This window comes from Nasonia vitripennis, chromosome 4 (assembly GCF_009193385.2).
Source record: "Nasonia vitripennis strain AsymCx chromosome 4, Nvit_psr_1.1, whole genome shotgun sequence".
NCBI classification, from domain to species: domain Eukaryota; kingdom Metazoa; phylum Arthropoda; class Insecta; order Hymenoptera; family Pteromalidae; genus Nasonia; species Nasonia vitripennis.
This window is the reverse complement of record NC_045760.1, coordinates 8,126,484-8,142,739: the sequence shown is the minus strand read 5'-3', so window position 1 is coordinate 8,142,739 and position 16,256 is coordinate 8,126,484. Positions and strand designations below refer to the sequence as shown.

Sequence of the window (16,256 nt, the reverse complement as noted above, 5' to 3'; positions counted from 1 at the left end):
CACCGTCTGGACGACTACTGTTGACAGTTGAACGCTTTCGCGCATTTTATTTCGAACGGTTATATGGCTTCGAGGAATTTTCCTATTATGACGCGTTGATGCGAGAATTGCGGGCTGCGATTGTACTTGGGCGGGAAAATGAGTTTTGGATGGGAAGTTTTGATGATATATGGTTGGGCGGGACACCTCGGTTCTCGTGATTTAAGTATATTGCGAAGGTGAAAATGGAACGGTGATGGAATTGTTTATATTGAATTTTAACGACTTTTCTTTGCTGTGCAAATAGTTGTAAAGTCATCGTTAGTACGTTAATGTTTTTATTGCTCATTTTTATCGAATCATCACTACATCGTGGTAAATTTTCTTTGCGAAAGCAATATTTCGAATTTCAATTTTGCAAGATTAACTAATTATATGCTGACGAGTATCTCATTTGAGATAGCGACATCATTAGATTTTAAGTACTTATATCGAATTCGCTTCAGTTTTGCAATGCATATGCACAGATTACGAATAGAAAAATAAACGCCAGATGATTGGCCGAAAAGGAGGCAAAGGGCAAAGGCGTTTTCTGCTGGTTTTGGCATGAAAATCACATCTGGTGGTAGCTTCGAACGATCATCTGTTTGACATATTTGACGCTCGCGTGTTTGGTAAAACAATCGTGGGATGATGCTTTCCGTAGCTAATAAAGTTATCTTTAACTTGGAAGAGCTTTAAAAGTGAATCATGAATACGCTCGAATGAGATTTCTGTAAACATAACCTACAAACATGTGAAATATACAGCAAATTGTTGTAAATAAGGTGACATATTTTTGTTTTTTTTTTCATAATAACATTACCTTGGTTGTCTTTTTTTCAATCGCTTATATCGCGTGATTTGCGAATGTCTATGTTCTTTTGCAGCTAGCTGGAGATACTTTGTGGGCGTGATAAAAAAACAAATATGCGCTGGAGGTGACTAAGGATTATTCAAACAGAATGAATAACCTGGTCAGATGTCCTGGTTTGTACTGTGGACGTGAACTACTGCCAGATGGGAACTGGACGGAGTGTGGGGCTTGTCCCCGGGGGTTCAGGACAAACATGTCCTCTGCATGCGTTTCCTGCGAGGATGTGCCTACATTCTATGATTGGCTGTACCTTGGCTTCATGGCACTCCTCGCACTTGTTCTTCACTGGTTCTGCATTGACATGGTGGCAATGAGAAGAAGCATTCCAAAAGAGGTCATAGTATTGCATTTATCAGCTCTGTTTGAAATACTTGCGGCATCTCTGATCACTTTACAATTGACGCATCCAGTTGGATCCTTTAGTATAAAATCATGTAAAGCACGTAAGCTATCAGATTGGTATACATTACTACATAATCCTAGTCCCAATTATGAGACTACGTTGCACTGTACACAAGAGGCTGTATATCCTTTGTGAGTATTTATTAAAACTGTGTTCTTTAATTGATTGTTCAAACTAAATTATTATTTGTTCTCTACTCTTTGCAGATATACAATGGTGTTTGTTTTTTATGCCTTTGCTGTAGTATTAATGCTGATTGTTCGACCTTTGATAGCAAAAAAATTTCTGCCAAAGAAAGGAAAATTCTCTATCTATGCTGCTCTTTATTTTTTTCCAATACTAGCTCTACTACATGCCATTGGCAGTGGACTGATTTGTAAGTACTAACTGGATGGTATTTTTGTGTCTTTTCTGTAACCATTTCTCAAAGCAATTTTTATTTTGCAGACTATTCTTTTCCGTACATTACGATTATTTTATCAGTCCTTTCAAATGCAGCACATTTTGCCTTTAAATTGAACCAGGTAAGAAAAATCAGTGTAAAGTATGCACATATAGTTATTATTGTTTATGCAATCCAAATATAATTTCTATAATTTCTTTCAGACTATGAAATCATTACTTCTGAGTTCAATTTCGGATATCAAAAATGTTGTTGTAATTTTGGGACATTGGTTGTTACATGGTTATGGTGTAATAGCCATTGCCACTTTACGAGGTTCAAGTATACATCCAGCTATGTTAGCCTTGGTGCCACTGCCAGCATTGTTCTACATTCTTACTGCTAGGTTCACAGATCCTCATAAACTTCATACTGAATAATGATAAAATCAAGTTTATCTTTGTGTAAACTATGTACAAAGTTGTTTAGGTTAAATTAATAAATTTTTTTTTATGCAAATAAAAATTTTTTATTTAAAATGGGACAAATAAAAAAAATTACTTTAAGTATAAAGTAAAAAAAGTACACATTTTTTTAATCAGTATTTTTTAATGCGTATTTAACTCTATTATTTAATTTAAATGAAGCTTTATTGAACACACACGTAAATGCAAATCAAGCCTCAACCTTGCCTTTCCTCCAATATAACTTATTCCTTCTTTGGAGCAAAAGTCACAACCAATGTGCTCTTTGGAGATATTGGCACATTATTTGATATTACTTTCCTGAAAATTCGTAAAGATACATTTAATAAAATTAAATTTCAGAATATATGACTGTTCATTTTTATATCTTATCACTTACTTAAGAACATCCAGATTTTCTACATAATTGGGGCTGCGTGCGTGAACACTAACTTCTTCAGGTACATATTTTACAGAAGTTAAATCCATTGTGGTATTTTGTGAAGCGCTGTTGTAGGCCACCAAATATCCTGGAGTACCACTCTTGATCCTATTAATAATACGAATTTTAATTATAATAGAACATCTTATAGGTTGGTGAAAAAACGCTTGTGAGAAAGCTCTTAAGGTTATGTTAGTACACCAACTCACCAATTTCTGAACCCAGAAAAGATGAAGCATGAAACATTATAAATTAATGTTTGGTTTATTAGTTAGTTTGAGGATAATATTATGATTGTTTAATCTCAAATACACCAACAGAAAAGAATAAATGAGGAAGATTCGGATATTTTAAACTGTTTGAGAAATAAGTTAGTAAACATAGTGTTAATATAGAAAAAGCAACCATCACCAGTATGTATATAAAATAATGAACAAAATAAAATAAAATTTGCATTTATACCAATTAAACAGTAAAAAATTTTAATACAAATATTTTGATTGCTTACCGCGTGTACACGAAAACTGTGCCATTATTCAAAACGTAAGTTTTAGTATCGCCATAGAGGAACGGCTTACTCTTACGAGTTTCTGCAAGTATGGCAAATGCGTCTTTGGCAGAAATGGTGTCGTTTAACTTTAATATTGGAGTAGCAGGAAGTAGCATCGTCATTAAAGTTAAACTGTCTGCAATTTCTGCATGGATACGTTTTCTCAGGCTGGTTTCTTTGCCATTGAACTAAAAGATGATTAAAAAATTTGATTAAAAATTGAAAACATTCTTATGTATAATAGAAAGATAAAGATGCTTACATCGATACCGGGCCAAGAAGCAAAAGCCAAAACTGTTGAAATACTCTGGTTTAAGGCAGAAGCTGTGACAGTTGGATCTATATTTGCCAAGAAATTAATGCTTTGGGGAAGATCAACTAAAGTCTTCTGTTGGTTGTACATTTGCAAAACATCAGGTCCAATGTCGTCGCTTAGCGCAAACAAGCTGTCATAAAAAGAATGAAAAGAATACGATTAAATTATTGAAGTCTTAGAATAGGTCAATCTTGTGTATACATACCCATCTCCATTAGTGTAATTTGAAACAACGTCACGCCACTTTCTCAATACAACAGCGTTCTGAGGATGGTCTCTTGTGTGGATGTGAAGAAGTGATTGATATGTCCCTGATTCCGCTGGATAAGATGAGCTATGAGAATCATTGGCCAAGCTAGGGTCTTCAACTAAGTAACGTGTATTGGCGAGTCTGAAGCCTTTAACGCTTAATTTCAACCAGTGCTTGAGAATGTCCTATTATAAAGAATAACATACACAGTTAATCATTTGAACAGTGCAAAGAGTTTTAAGTGAACCAAAAGTTTTTTTTATCGTGAATGTACCGAAAATTCGTTGACTACAGCTGGGTTAGTGTAATTAAGATCAGGCTGACTTTCATTAAATTGATGAAGATAAAATTGCTGTCTTTCTTCATTAAATTTCCATGCAGAGCCTCCATTCAAGCTGACCTGCAGAACAGATAATTTGATATTTAATAAATAATGACGTTCAATAATTTAAAGGCGTGATTCAAAAAATATTTACCCAGTTATTTGGTGGAAGAAGAGTTCTACTTTCAGGATCTACTTTTCCATCAGCCCATACATAGTATGATGTATAAGGTTCCTCTTTTTTAATAGATTTCAAGAACCACGGGTGCTGGTCAGATGAATGATTTGGATCCAACTCCAAGATAACGTTTTGGTCGTTTGCCTTTGCTTTTTCCACAAATTTCGTAAAGTCACTGAATAGACCAACTTTTTGGCTGAGATCTTTGTAGTCCTCGGTGTGGCCTGAAAATACATTAGCATAAACCAAAAGTTGAAAAATAACTTTAATGTTTCACGCGTTTTAATATTGCTTGACGCCTTATCTATAAATTTCATTCATTTATGCACGAACCCAGTGAACAGGTAAGCATACACGAATGAATGCGTGATAACCAGCTTATTGTAATGTTTACTCTGTCAAGCGTGATAATTTATGAGCTACTAACCAGGTGCAGTTTCCTTGATGATTGACGACAAAGAAATAGCTTTGACGTGCTGTTCTTTGAGAATATCAAGGTAAGACTCCAAGCCACTCAAGTCTTTTGTGGCAGAGTCAGATGGATCCAACCTAACTATAGGACTTTCTTCCCACCACTTTTTGGGTGGTGGTGGCGAGCATTTTGGCGCCATTACAATAATAGCAATAGCCCCGGCCAACATGGCAGCCCAGAGGACCCAGAATGCCACAAAGAGGAACCATCTTAGTCTGATCCAGAACGGGTCGTTGGCGTATTTCATCAGCTCTGCTTTGCCCATGCCTGACAAAGACTGTTTAACTGTCTCGATATCGATCTTGGCATCTCCATTTTCAGGAATGAATTTGACCTAAAGTAAGATAAAATCAGCATCAGTACGATATTCACACTGAATAATATTATTGTCAATGCAAGATTGGCCAAGCCACATTAGAAAACAAGAGTCTTTTGCGACAAGGCAAGAAATGCATGATGCAATAGGAAGAGCTTATTATCATCTCCGCAGGCTCCCCCTATCCGTTCTTCAGACTCACGCGAGCTCAATGATAAAATTACTAAAGATTACACTCTCACAAGAACTACTGAATGGACAAGCCAGTATCAGAATTAAGATTCCCAAGCCGTCCCATCATGAATCTCTAATGGGGCAGAACGCTCTCCGATAAACTTTCCACTCAAGCGACTCAGGCACACAGAAAATCCGTTGGATAATCGATCAACAGGCGATAAACGCAAGCCGAAAACGAGGTCAAAGCAAGAGAGAACCCACCTCAGAGGCATCCTTGCTGGGCACGACGGACAGCTTGACATCATCCTTGAGCATCCGCTCCTGCGCCCCATCGTCGTGCTCGGGGTCGGTGCCGTTCTGCTTGCCCATGGCTGCTTTATTAGGCTGCTCCTTCTCCTCGGCGTTATTCCTGGCCTGCCAGTTCACGTCCTCGTCCGGCAGCTGCTTGTACGTCGGCTGTACTAAGTCGGTCGGCGCTACGCTGCCGTTGCCAGTGTTCGCTGTTGCTGCCTCGGCAGCGCTATCTGAATCTAGCTTACTCCCACTCTTCGACTCCATGTTAGCCTCTCTCTCGCTCGCGCTCGTGGGTTTCAGGGTCGGACTTACGCAATCGTCGCCGAGGAAACCTGTTTGAGAGCGCAAATCAGAGATATGTAGAGTTGGTCTGTGTGTGTATATATATATATATATATACACATATATAAATGAGCGCGTCGCGTTCGAAAGGGTTGCTAGTAGTCCGAAACGGAGCGCGCGCGCCCGCGATGATTTCCGGGCGCGGCGTGTGCATTTTCTCTCTTAGACTTTCCCATCAACGCGTCTTCTATATCTCTAACGTACTTTCTCCGTATTTCGAATAAATCGCTATTGTACCAATAATTGAAATTGTAACTCACCTTCTCGAGGGTATAAGATGAGAGAGGAAAGGTCGAGGTTGTTCGGGGCGAGGCTCCAGTCACGAGACTGCTGCAGCTGCACCGAAATTCGATGATGGCCACTACTACCTACCTACTGGAATTTTTACACACAGGGGTGCCAGTAGTGGCGGCGTTGCTCTCGTTTTCTTTCTTCTTGGTGTCCCATTCGAGCGGAACACCAGTAGCGAGACGAGAGCATGCGCGCACATAATATATCGATAGAGACACGAAGGCAGTAGTATCGATTTTCGTGCCGAAAATATGGTAATTTGAATTCGTTTTGGATTTTTGGAACGGGGATTGGTTTTTTTATGGGTTCTCGAGATATGGTTCATTGGTTCGCGGAGGAGAATCGAAAATCATTCGAGAATGTTGAGAAATAATTGCGGTTGGGCGAGTACAACGGAAATTCGTTGAGGATGTTCGAAAGAGTTTTCGTTTTTTCGTATATCGCAAAAAAACGAAAATGGAAAATGTTTTACGAATGTATGAATAAGAGCGATAAGGTCTAGAGAAAAGAATTTAATTTACATCAATAATTCAGTCGCCGCGAGTTTTTAAATGCAGCCAAGCGTATCGAGCGGAGAAGCATGAATATTAAAGATTTTAAAAAGAATAAAATTATACACTATTTATGAAATACAGTCTCGGTAACTATTTCCCGCGTTCGTGACATTAGTAATCCTGTAGTAATTAAATGCGACAGTAATTTTGCAGTAAAAATGTAGAGCGATGTCTAAAGCGATAGTCAGCGAAAAAAAAGTCGATGGAAAAAACTCGAATTGACATTTATCGAAATGCGTGTCAAACTCTCATTCAAAAATTTCGATTTAAATTATTTTGAAATTTAAATTACTTGAAAAAATACTCTTATTTTAATAATAATATATTATATTGTAAAATTAAATTTTACAAAAATTATTAGAAAAAAATGAATGCATCAATTTTTGGTCTTTTTATTTTGAGGCTGGCACGTGTTCCTATCTACTTCTTCGCGAAATCTTCCTTCGAACAAACCGATCATAGGTAGATCCCAAGATAAAAGAATTCCGTTATAGGTCAGCGCTCTATAGCTGTTTACGAGCGAGACAGAATTTGCTTTCCATTCGGCTCAGGTACAAGTGCGTGAGTCATCGCAGCTACTATACGGCTTTTTTATCGGCCATAAAATTCGAGATAAAAGTGTCGAACGAAGCTCGAGATGTAATTTGCATATTGTAACTTGAAAGGTTTAAGACAATAGTTTTTAATTCTTCATCTCTGCCGATATGATAAACGATGGATATCAAAGTACGATAAGAGATTTTGCAGTGTAATTGAAAAGATATTAGGTATCAGATTCGATCGATCATAACAGCATACTTATCTGTCGCGCGAAAACAATGCTTTCGGGTTTTTACGATATATTAGTAATTGTTATTAACCGAGTAGGCGAATTCAAGGGATAAAACAACAACAACAAATATCTAAGTCCTTTACATGAGACATCTCATTTATTGATAAGCACATCGCAAATTTATTTGCTTTAACAATGATCAAGCGCCTTAAACAAAATACTTTTCAGCTGAGATTTGTTTTACATAAAATATAAAATCACAGGCCGATAGCTGATCGTAATAGATCAATTATCTTTTTAGATTAGATATATATGCGAAAACGTGTAATTTGCGATACACGCCTTGCATTTTTAAAAGTTCGCAGTGTAGTAATTACTCTAATATATATATATTGTTACAGTACCGCATATAGTATAAACACGCTTATAACTTAAAAAAAGAAAAACCTTAACACATAGCTATACATATACATGAAGATTTCGTTATGGATATATAAAAAAAGCCTCTAAACGTCTAAACGTCGCGACCCTAAAGTTACAAATCCAGTACGTTATAGACTCGCCTGACTTAGGCACTTATATACTGTAAGCTTCTTTTTCACAACAGTCTTTCGATAGCCATCGCCAGCATCTCCGGTAAAATTCCTGATACGACACTGCGGCTGTATTTGTCTGTACATTATCAGCTATCGCACTCTCCTCCAAGAGCGGTTTTATCAGAGTTGAAAACAAAGATTTGCTCTGAAAGGCATAGCCAGCTGGGCCTCTTGATAATCTCAGCACGTCGAGGGAAAGATGTAGACGAATATCGACAGGAATAGTACGACGAGGAAAGCAAGCCAGAAGCTCCAGAATAAAAACAATCGGATCTTCATCCAAAGCGGATCGGCCGTGTAGTATTCCAAATCTTCTCTGGTCAGCTCTGGAACAGATAATTTGACGCTTTCGATGAGTGACGGAACTATACGATTAGACCTCGGAGATTTCTAGAGATTTTTAGAGCGAAAGTACTTTGGAGAAGTATAGAAGGATTTCAGCCGCATGCCTACTTTCGAAGTGTACACCCTACTAGCGGTACTCACCTCGCGTGATGTACTTCTCGGGGATGTTGATCCTCATGGCCTCGCTGACGGGGTTCGTCAGGAGGTAGGTGGTCTCCTTCGGTACCATTTTTCTCCTCACATTCCTCTTGCAACTAACTCCCGATGACGTCCAGCAGCCTTGACGTTGACTCCGCGACGATCGACACCTGTCCACGGTGATCCACATGCGCACAAGATCGATTTCGCTCCGCACAACACAAACGCTATACGTGGCCGCTATTGCGGATAACGTGTACTACCGGTACAATAATAATAATAACAATAATAAGCTCGTATTGTCGCTTCGCGCGCTCGCGTTGGACAAAACTTTCCTTCCGCTCCGGTGTGTCCGGCTATTGTAGGTGTTATGACTCTGCATACAAGCAGCTCGCGACTCGATGCTACTAGACTGACAGGCAGCGAGTGTTTCAACAAGATAATGGATCGGCTTACCGGGTATATATAAAATGTCGCGCTTGCTCGCGCAGGGCATAATAACTATCGTTGTTTTCTATCTGTCTTTATCTCTCGCCTTGTTCAAGACAACACTGGAGCGGGAGAGAGGATATACAAGGGAAGCCGGAATTCGAGAGTTATTTTGGTTACTGGCCTTATCGAGGAGCTATATACATACATTATATTTACCCTCTTCGTAACAATATTCGCGCGGGAGATATGATTGTTGCGTTACATGTTTGTAAGTTTAGCCGAGGAATATCTAACTTACGTCATTGAGTCGCTTTCGCCGTGATATGTTATTAAATCTATCTTTAGACTCTTACCGCCTACTACAAGCTTATTCTTTTTGTTTCGAGTAAGTGTACATTTGAATCGTTGTTCGACGAGCGCTTTAGCTTGGTTGACTAGAACAAACAAAGAAATTCCTCTTTCTAAGAGCTCGAACGCTTCTTTCCTAATCTTTCGCACTCGGTGATCAGTCGCATTGAGAAATAAGTCGGGGGTCTTAAGTTTGTCAGATAATTCACCGTGAAAGAACGTCTGCGTTTATTATGAAAGAAACATGTATATGTGTATATACACGTTTGCTGAAGAGACACTTGGCCGAGGCTTTTATTAGACTTTTATGTAAAGTAATTTGAAAATAAACCAAAGGTGACGATTATCGAAATCGTACCGTTAAGTGACAATTTTGTACAAACTTCACAGATTGATGGACTTTTATAATGTTCGAAGGAGTAGTAACAACGCGAGATGAATGATCATGAAAAATTCAAGCGTTTCTCGTCTATTTGCCGAGCTGGGAGCGGGAGCTTCTGTTGTGGTTGCAGGCACTACTTCATTGGGTTCTTCTGTTGAACTGGTGGTGGCGATTTTCGAATCATCTTCTTCTTTAGAATCAGATTCATCATCGTTTGAATCATCTGATTGAAAAAATTGATGAAATTTAGGATGATTCCGATACGCATTTTTACTCACGAATAGAAAGCAATATTCTTTACCATCGTCGTTGTCGTTGTCATCGTCATCGTCGTCGTCGTCGTCGTCTTCTTCGTGTGGAATTCCCGAAAAGTCATCTCTGTCACAAAGTACAGCCGCTGCATTAGCATGCAGGATGAATAAATCATTTTCTATGTCATCGTCATCATCCTCGTCATTTTCCCTGCAACGAAAATAAGTTTGTAATAAGGATTTCAAGGAAAAAGTTACCAAGATAAATATTTATGTTGATGCTTACTTCTCGACGTTTGCATTACTTGAATCCACCATAACTTGCAAATCTTCTTCCAGGTCTGGATACAGAGCGGTTAAATTAACCATTTGCTTTGTGTCTGCAAAATTGATGATTACCAAGCAAGTGTCATTTTCCAGAGACCTAAATTTAAAAAGCGCATAAGTTTAATATTTATAACTTTGATAAAATTTATATTCATAAGGGGATGCGTGTTGAAGATACGCACCTTTTCAAAATAAGAACATTGTCGTCGTTTACTGCATCAAGATCGTAATCTCCCCTAGTAAAAATTGGATTTTCCCTGAGAAGGGCTAATTTTTTAAAAGCCATCAAATTGCTATCATGATCTTCCAACTGTCTCTTCACATTAATTCGAACATAGTTAGGATTAACAGGAAGGAATGTAGAATCGTTTGTGGAAAATCCACCTGATATGGAGTTATCCCATTGCATAGGTGTCCTGACTGGATCTCTAGAGTAATCGTCATAATTTTCTTCCGATTTGTCGAGAGCTCTGATATCAATAGTATCGTCCCATGTGACATTCGTATCTAACATTCCTATTTCCTCACCATAATATATTACAGCTTGTCCAGGCAGTAATAATGTGAGCATGTAAAGCCCATCCATAACGTCAGAATCAAGTCTAGAAGAAGCTCTTGAATAATCTTGATTTGATAACTGAAATGGGTTCATAGTTTATAGTTACTTTGTAAATTGTGTAATAGCTATTTTAACAAGGATTCAACTATTTACCATCCAATTAGTGTCAGCACCTTCTGGTAAACGTTCCATCCAATCCTCAATCAAGTCTTTCACATCTCCAGCATCACTGGTTTCATTCAATCCAGTAACAAGGACTAAGCTCAATGGTGCAATACCAGGATGAGTTTCATTTCCATAATAAGACCATACCTCATCATCATCGTCGTCTACTTCAGCAATCAATAACCTTTACCAAATAAAAGGAGATTAAGTATTAGTAAAAAAAAGTAGTCACGTTATCTCAATGAATAAAAATATATACTTTGGCTCAGCATTGTGCTCTTTGACCCATTCTTCAATGTGCTCACGGAATCTGACAAGTAGATCAGAGTTTTCTGGTAAACCTATGGTGTGGGACACCTCATCATTGTCACTATCCTCATCATCGTCTGTTTCATCACTAGTATCTTCTTCTGATGATGATTCATTGAGTAAATCTTCATTTTCAAAAAGATATGATGCTCCGCAAATGCAGAATCCATCTACTTCTTTATCCAACCAGAAGTCAAATATATTCTGTAAATTAATGAGAATCATATTACTAACTAAATCCAAATAAGAAAGTAAGTAATCATGTAAAAAGACTCTCTTACAAGGATTTCCTGAACAACATCTTCATTTCGCAAGTTCAGGTCCGGTGCTGTATGATGGAATTGGTGATAGTACCACATTCTTTTATCCTTGTTCCATGTCCACGCTGAGCCTTCCTCCTCACTGTAGGCATTTTTCTATTTCAAAACGTTTAGTTTTATTTTAAAAACAGTTGAATATTTTTTGATTTGTTGCAAAAAGAGAAAATATAAAGGTAATTTACCCAGTTAGTAGGTGGTACCAAAGTGTTGCCCACAATTTTTCCATCAGCCCAAACATAATAGTCATCATAGGGCTCTACATCCTTGGCAGAATTCAAGAACCACTCGTGCTGGTCACTAGACTGATTTGGAACAACATCCAGAATGATTTTCAAAGCTATGAGACATAGAGAAATATAAGTAAAAACTCTTTGATTTATTGTGAGGAATTTATGACGCATAGATAATTTACCTCTTTTGTGAGCTTCGTGTATCAGTTCATAAAAATCATTAAAATCTCCATAAATAGGATCTATGTCAGTGTGGTTCAAGACATCGTATCCAGCATCGATCATTGGAGATGAGTAAATTGGGCTCAATCTGATAGTATCCACGCCAATTTCCACGAAATAGTCCAAGCGATGGATGATGCCTGATTTGAAAAGAAAAACACGCATGTTCTAGTGACAATATCTTTGATAAGGGTTTTCGCGAAATCCTAACAATCTAAATGCAGAATGAAGCGTGAAATTTGTTTACCTTTCCATGTTAGGTGATTTTTCTGTTACGTGTGACCTCATTTAGTAGTTTAATAGCGGTTGTAAAAGTTTCGGAAAATTGCAGCAATTAGTAAACAGTCAAGAACTCGAGAACTCGGTCTAGGCGAGGTTATGGTGCTTGCTTGATCAGCTGATTTGCGCCAATTCCAAATTCGACAGTTGGTCACATTGCACGTTTGAATGTTGGTATTACTGAGTGGTAATTGTACATTTTTTAAAATAAATATATACAACTGAGTAAATCGTTGTAATGAATAGGCAAAATAATGTAATTAGTTAGTTTAAATGCCCCATGCTTGCGTCTAAGTAGACTTGTCTGTGTTCGACTTGTACGCCCTTGCACGCAGTATATCCTGCATTTTCTCACGTATCTTAGCGCATATAGTTATACAAACAAACAAACATGAGTAATCTCAATGACAGTCTAAATTAGACATCTAATTAGTATATATAAACATGCACCCACCCAATACGCAATAACAGATTGTTTTTTGCATTTTTCGAATAGCACAATCCGTATTACGTTCCCCGACTATTATTGTACACACAATATCCCCCAAACTATTAATAGAACCACAGACCCGATTATTTTTAGCTACTCGCAATAACAATAAATCGTCACTTCGATATTCCCCAAAAAGGCTCTCACCTTGCAGATCTCCCTCTCCGTCCCCATTGCTATCCTGGAAGGCTCTCGGCCAGACTTGGTAAATAAGCGTATCCTCCCTCCAGTCGGCGTCGTCCTCGTCATCGTCGTCATCCTCCTCGCTGCTCCCGTCACCGCTGCCACTTCCACTTCCACTACCGCTACCCTCGTCTTCGTCAATCTCCTCCGGCGTCACCGGCGTCACAGCAGACGACGCGTCCTCGTCCTCAGCGTCGTCTGCTCCAACAGCCGCTGCGGTGACGCCCGTCACTACCAGCAGCAGAGCTGCGAGGAGCAAGACGAGCTTGCGAGACGTCGTCATCTCGCAGCTGATTATGGTCTACTTTAACTCTGTGTCCGACGATCTGCGGCTCCTACGAAGTACGATCGGAGTTTGGCAGCTATACTCTGTGTCGAGACGATAATGAACGCGACCTTGCGCCGCTATACGAGCTATAGCGAGAGTTTTCGGGGATACAGGTGTAATGTAGATACTGGTTCGAAGCGGACAGAGCGACGTTAAAGTTGTGTTAGTAATGTCGAAAAATAAGGATGCGCGTGTTTAGCTTCGAAAATAAGTAAACGTTTCAAAACGCGCATAGGTATATAACAAAGCCGGGGCTTTCGAAAGAATTGGAAGACCGAGAGCTATTTTCGAGAATTTTGCACTTATCCAATAATAAAACTACTACCTATAGAATCTTCTTAATATATGAATCCAACACACAATATAACGAAAATAACACAGCTACGGAGGATAAACGAATAAGTGGAAAAAAAGAGGAAACACAATAGCTCGCACGACGTTTAAATAGTCCATATAGTAGAATCTTCGCAAAGCTTCACGCACACACAGACACACTCTTGACAAAGGGCTACCTGCAGGGCCGCGTGCGTCGACGAGAAAAAAGTCGGCAGCTCCGTCGGGCGATCCCTCGGGCTCTCAACTGCCAGAGATGAATATTAGGCCGCTCCACTACCTACTTCGCAGCAGCAGCATCACAGGCAGATGCGCCGGGGCGAATCTCGTCTATTTTTGCGGGCCAAAAGATGAGAGAGAGAGAGAGAGAGAGAGAGAGAGAGAGAGAGAGAGAGAGAGAGTCGTCGGGCGTATCTATACCGTCTCGCGCAACCAGGTGCAAGCGGCGGATTAAAAATAATAACAGTCGATTTTCGCGGGGGCTTTTCGACATTGCATGTAGGAGCAGAGTGCTTTTATTCAACTGTTATCATAATGATGTAATTATTTTTTTCCCAATGAATTCTCTGAACCGCGAGGAAACGGCGTGTAATTATTCTTGGCAGAGAGACAGCTCGTTGTTTTTCTTTTTGTTTTGCTCGAAGATGTAGTGGACGGAAAAAAATATAAACACGCGTTTATTTTAGTTACGCGAGTTTTTCTAGCGCGTGAATAGCGAACGCTCGAGCTTTTGAAGTGGAAGCTCGTGAAGGAGTATTTTTTGTTAATTTCGCAGAGAGGAAAATGTGTCGCGTGTGCATTATATATAATACATTGAAGTTGGATTTTGTTCGAAAGCGATTCGCGTGGGCTTTTGTTTAAAATTAATAAAAAGTTTTGGCTTTTGAAAGATTAACGCGAACAACGTTAGCTTTGACGACGTGAATTTTCGTGGAAAATTTTAGAGACATAACAGTAGAGGATACCCGGATATTATATTGTGCTTTAAATAAATTAGAGACGATTTAGAAAGTCGAGTCGACTGGCTGATTTATGCTCGCAGTGATAAATAATCGTATTGTTCTCTCTATTTTCGTTTTCGGAAAAATATGCACCAACGCGATACTGAAATACTTTCATCTGCTCGCAAGCTCTTCAACCGCGCGAGAATAGAGCAACACTTTCTCTCACTTTTGACAGCAGCGAAAGCTCTCGCGACTATACCGATTTGGCAATAGTATAATCATATATAGCTACTTTTCAAAACCGCACATTTCGAGTTTAGACAGTGAATCTACATACCCGAGTACGTTAGTTTTTTTTTCCGAATAAACCCAAAGTATGAGCGATAACGACAGCTCCCTTTGGGCTTTTCGCTTGTATTAATACCCTTCAAGCCCGTCATGGTAAAGTTTCGCCGCCTCGTTGCTTCCCGCAACAGTCGTGGCAAAGTTATTAATGAGAATCGGCAAGGGGCTCATCAGGCTCGACTCAGCCCTTTAACGAGCGAGTACACTCAGTTTGCCATAAATAATATCATCAATTCATCCTACCTCGGCTTCAACGCTTGACATACTTACCTTAAGTTAGCATGATAAACAAAGTCGATATATATATATATGTGTGTGTGTGTGTGTGTGTGTGTGTGTGTGTGTGTGTGTGTGTAGTGGAGCGGGGAAAGAGTAAGGAATCAAGCGTGTAAACAACATTTAGTGTGTGTTTATTATTATCATTATTTTTTACACTTTCGATTCAGTTACAATCAGTTTGACGCTCTATCGCACGTAGTCGATGTGCTCTCGTCGCTCGAATTTCCGAGTAATTTTTTTTTCTGTTTCTGAATACACTTGCTATATACATATACTTCCCCGCTTGTGCGCTGCGTCTGTTCTTTTACTTCGTTTGACGTTCGATTGAGAATCGCTAGTTTAGCAGAGATTTAATAGCAGGTGTGTGTGTGTGTGTGTGTGTATAGCTTCGCAGATTTTCAAAATCGACCGGGAAATTCGAGCGAGACAGCAGACATCGGTGTTACACTGCACATTCTCATAATGTGGATTCGCTGTAGGTTCGTTTAGTGACTCGGCATCGACATATTTTCAAATCCTTCATACCAGAACGCTTCATTTGCCACTGCACTTTTGCTTTCAATTTTCAATTTAACCTTCGATTTCATTGCTCGCAATAATTAACCGATCGTCTTATATACTCGAATACGCGAAACACATATAAGCCAAAGCGAAAATGCAATAGAACAATTGAAGCGTTTAACAGCGAATCGTTTTAGCCCTATACGAAGACGCCCATCCCTCACAACGTAGTAGTATTCCAGATAATCCCTTATATTACTGCACGTCGATGCAATTGTGGCGCAAATTGATTTTCATCCCTTGAATTCATATCTATCGCCCGCGCCTCTATTATAATATAATCGATTCATCTTAAAACGCAATTCAATATAACAGTATAATAATAAATAAATAAATATATATATATATATATATATATATATATATATATATTTATGCATGTATATGTATATTTATATAGTTAGTGATCTGTACAATAGGAATTACATATCGAAGACGGAAGATGAAATGCATCTGGACACGCTGATTAT

The 16,256-nt window shown here is 38.9% G+C and overlaps 3 protein-coding genes across 12 annotated transcripts; 1 reads left to right on the top strand and 2 right to left on the bottom strand.

Annotated features, from left to right (window-relative positions):
* Nucleotides 1-12: 12 nt before the first annotated feature.
* LOC100117028 (JNK1/MAPK8-associated membrane protein) lies at nt 13-2,199 on the top strand. Of its 2 annotated transcripts, XM_016985305.2 has the most exons (6): nt 107-354; nt 486-806; nt 909-1,429; nt 1,505-1,674; nt 1,746-1,822; nt 1,905-2,199. In XM_016985305.2, the coding sequence occupies exons 3-6, from the start codon at nt 984-986 to the stop codon at nt 2,118-2,120; spliced, it is 909 nt and encodes a 302-aa protein (XP_016840794.1). In that variant the 5' UTR covers nt 107-354; nt 486-806; nt 909-983; the 3' UTR covers nt 2,121-2,199. The 2 variants fall into 2 exon arrangements, with proteins under 2 accessions (XP_008206649.1, XP_016840794.1); XM_008208427.4 differs by having other exon boundaries at nt 13-806.
* Nucleotides 2,200-2,249: 50 nt separating this feature from the next.
* Nucleotides 2,250-6,270, bottom strand: LOC100116993 (alpha-glucosidase). 2 transcript variants are annotated; one of them, XM_003426409.5, is made up of 11 exons: nt 6,064-6,270; nt 5,429-5,793; nt 4,630-5,008; nt 4,179-4,426; nt 3,977-4,102; nt 3,658-3,887; nt 3,399-3,582; nt 3,095-3,324; nt 2,796-2,801; nt 2,545-2,694; nt 2,270-2,465 (listed from the first exon to the last, which is right to left on the bottom strand). In XM_003426409.5, exons 2-11 carry the CDS (start codon nt 5,723-5,725, stop codon nt 2,390-2,392), a joined length of 1,926 nt encoding a protein of 641 aa, XP_003426457.1. In that variant the 5' UTR covers nt 5,726-5,793; nt 6,064-6,270; the 3' UTR covers nt 2,270-2,389. The 2 variants fall into 2 exon arrangements, with proteins under 2 accessions (XP_001601349.2, XP_003426457.1); XM_001601299.6 differs by lacking the exon at nt 2,796-2,801 and having other exon boundaries at nt 2,250-2,465.
* A 1,279-nt stretch (nt 6,271-7,549) lies between these two features.
* Nucleotides 7,550-13,967, bottom strand: LOC100116917 (alpha-glucosidase). 8 transcript variants are annotated; one of them, XR_004344861.1, is made up of 13 exons: nt 13,837-13,947; nt 12,961-13,451; nt 12,292-12,503; nt 12,005-12,184; nt 11,775-11,929; nt 11,554-11,688; nt 11,223-11,476; nt 10,952-11,147; nt 10,422-10,876; nt 10,199-10,336; nt 9,963-10,123; nt 8,503-9,884; nt 7,550-8,342 (listed from the first exon to the last, which is right to left on the bottom strand). XR_004344861.1 is itself a non-coding variant. In XM_032599096.1 (11 exons), the coding sequence occupies exons 2-11, from the start codon at nt 13,277-13,279 to the stop codon at nt 9,682-9,684; spliced, it is 2,196 nt and encodes a 731-aa protein (XP_032454987.1). In that variant the 5' UTR covers nt 13,280-13,331; nt 13,837-13,967; the 3' UTR covers nt 7,550-9,681. The 8 variants fall into 8 exon arrangements, 2 of the variants coding, with proteins under 2 accessions (XP_032454987.1, XP_031784367.1); XR_004344862.1 differs by having other exon boundaries at nt 12,961-13,331; nt 13,837-13,939; XR_004227400.2 differs by lacking the exon at nt 12,292-12,503 and having other exon boundaries at nt 12,961-13,331; nt 13,837-13,967.
* Nucleotides 13,968-16,256: the final 2,289 nt, after the last annotated feature.

Bases quoted from the DNA above. Each gene is read 5' to 3' on its own strand.
- LOC100117028 (XM_008208427.4), top strand. From the start codon at position 984: ATGAATAACCTGGTCAGATGTCCTGGTTTGTACTGTGGACGTGAACTA. The intron at 1,430-1,504 runs GTGAGTATTTAT...TACTCTTTGCAG, and splicing joins CAAGAGGCTGTATATCCTTT to ATATACAATGGTGTTTGTTT. The intron at 1,823-1,904 runs GTAAGAAAAATC...AATTTCTTTCAG, and splicing joins TTGCCTTTAAATTGAACCAG to ACTATGAAATCATTACTTCT.
- LOC100116993 (XM_003426409.5), bottom strand. From the start codon at position 5,725: ATGGAGTCGAAGAGTGGGAGTAAGCTAGATTCAGATAGCGCTGCCGAG. The intron at 4,427-4,629 runs GTTAGTAGCTCA...ATGTATTTTCAG, and splicing joins CATCAAGGAAACTGCACCTG to GCCACACCGAGGACTACAAA. The intron at 3,583-3,657 runs GTATGTATACAC...TTTTTATGACAG, and splicing joins AATTACACTAATGGAGATGG to CTTGTTTGCGCTAAGCGACG.
- LOC100116917 (XM_032599096.1), bottom strand. From the start codon at position 13,279: ATGACGACGTCTCGCAAGCTCGTCTTGCTCCTCGCAGCTCTGCTGCTG. The intron at 12,185-12,960 runs GTGAGAGCCTTT...TTTTCAAATCAG, and splicing joins CGGAGAGGGAGATCTGCAAG to GCATCATCCATCGCTTGGAC. The intron at 9,885-9,962 runs GTAAAGAATATT...TTTTTCAATCAG, and splicing joins TGACAACGACAACGACGATG to ATGATTCAAACGATGATGAA.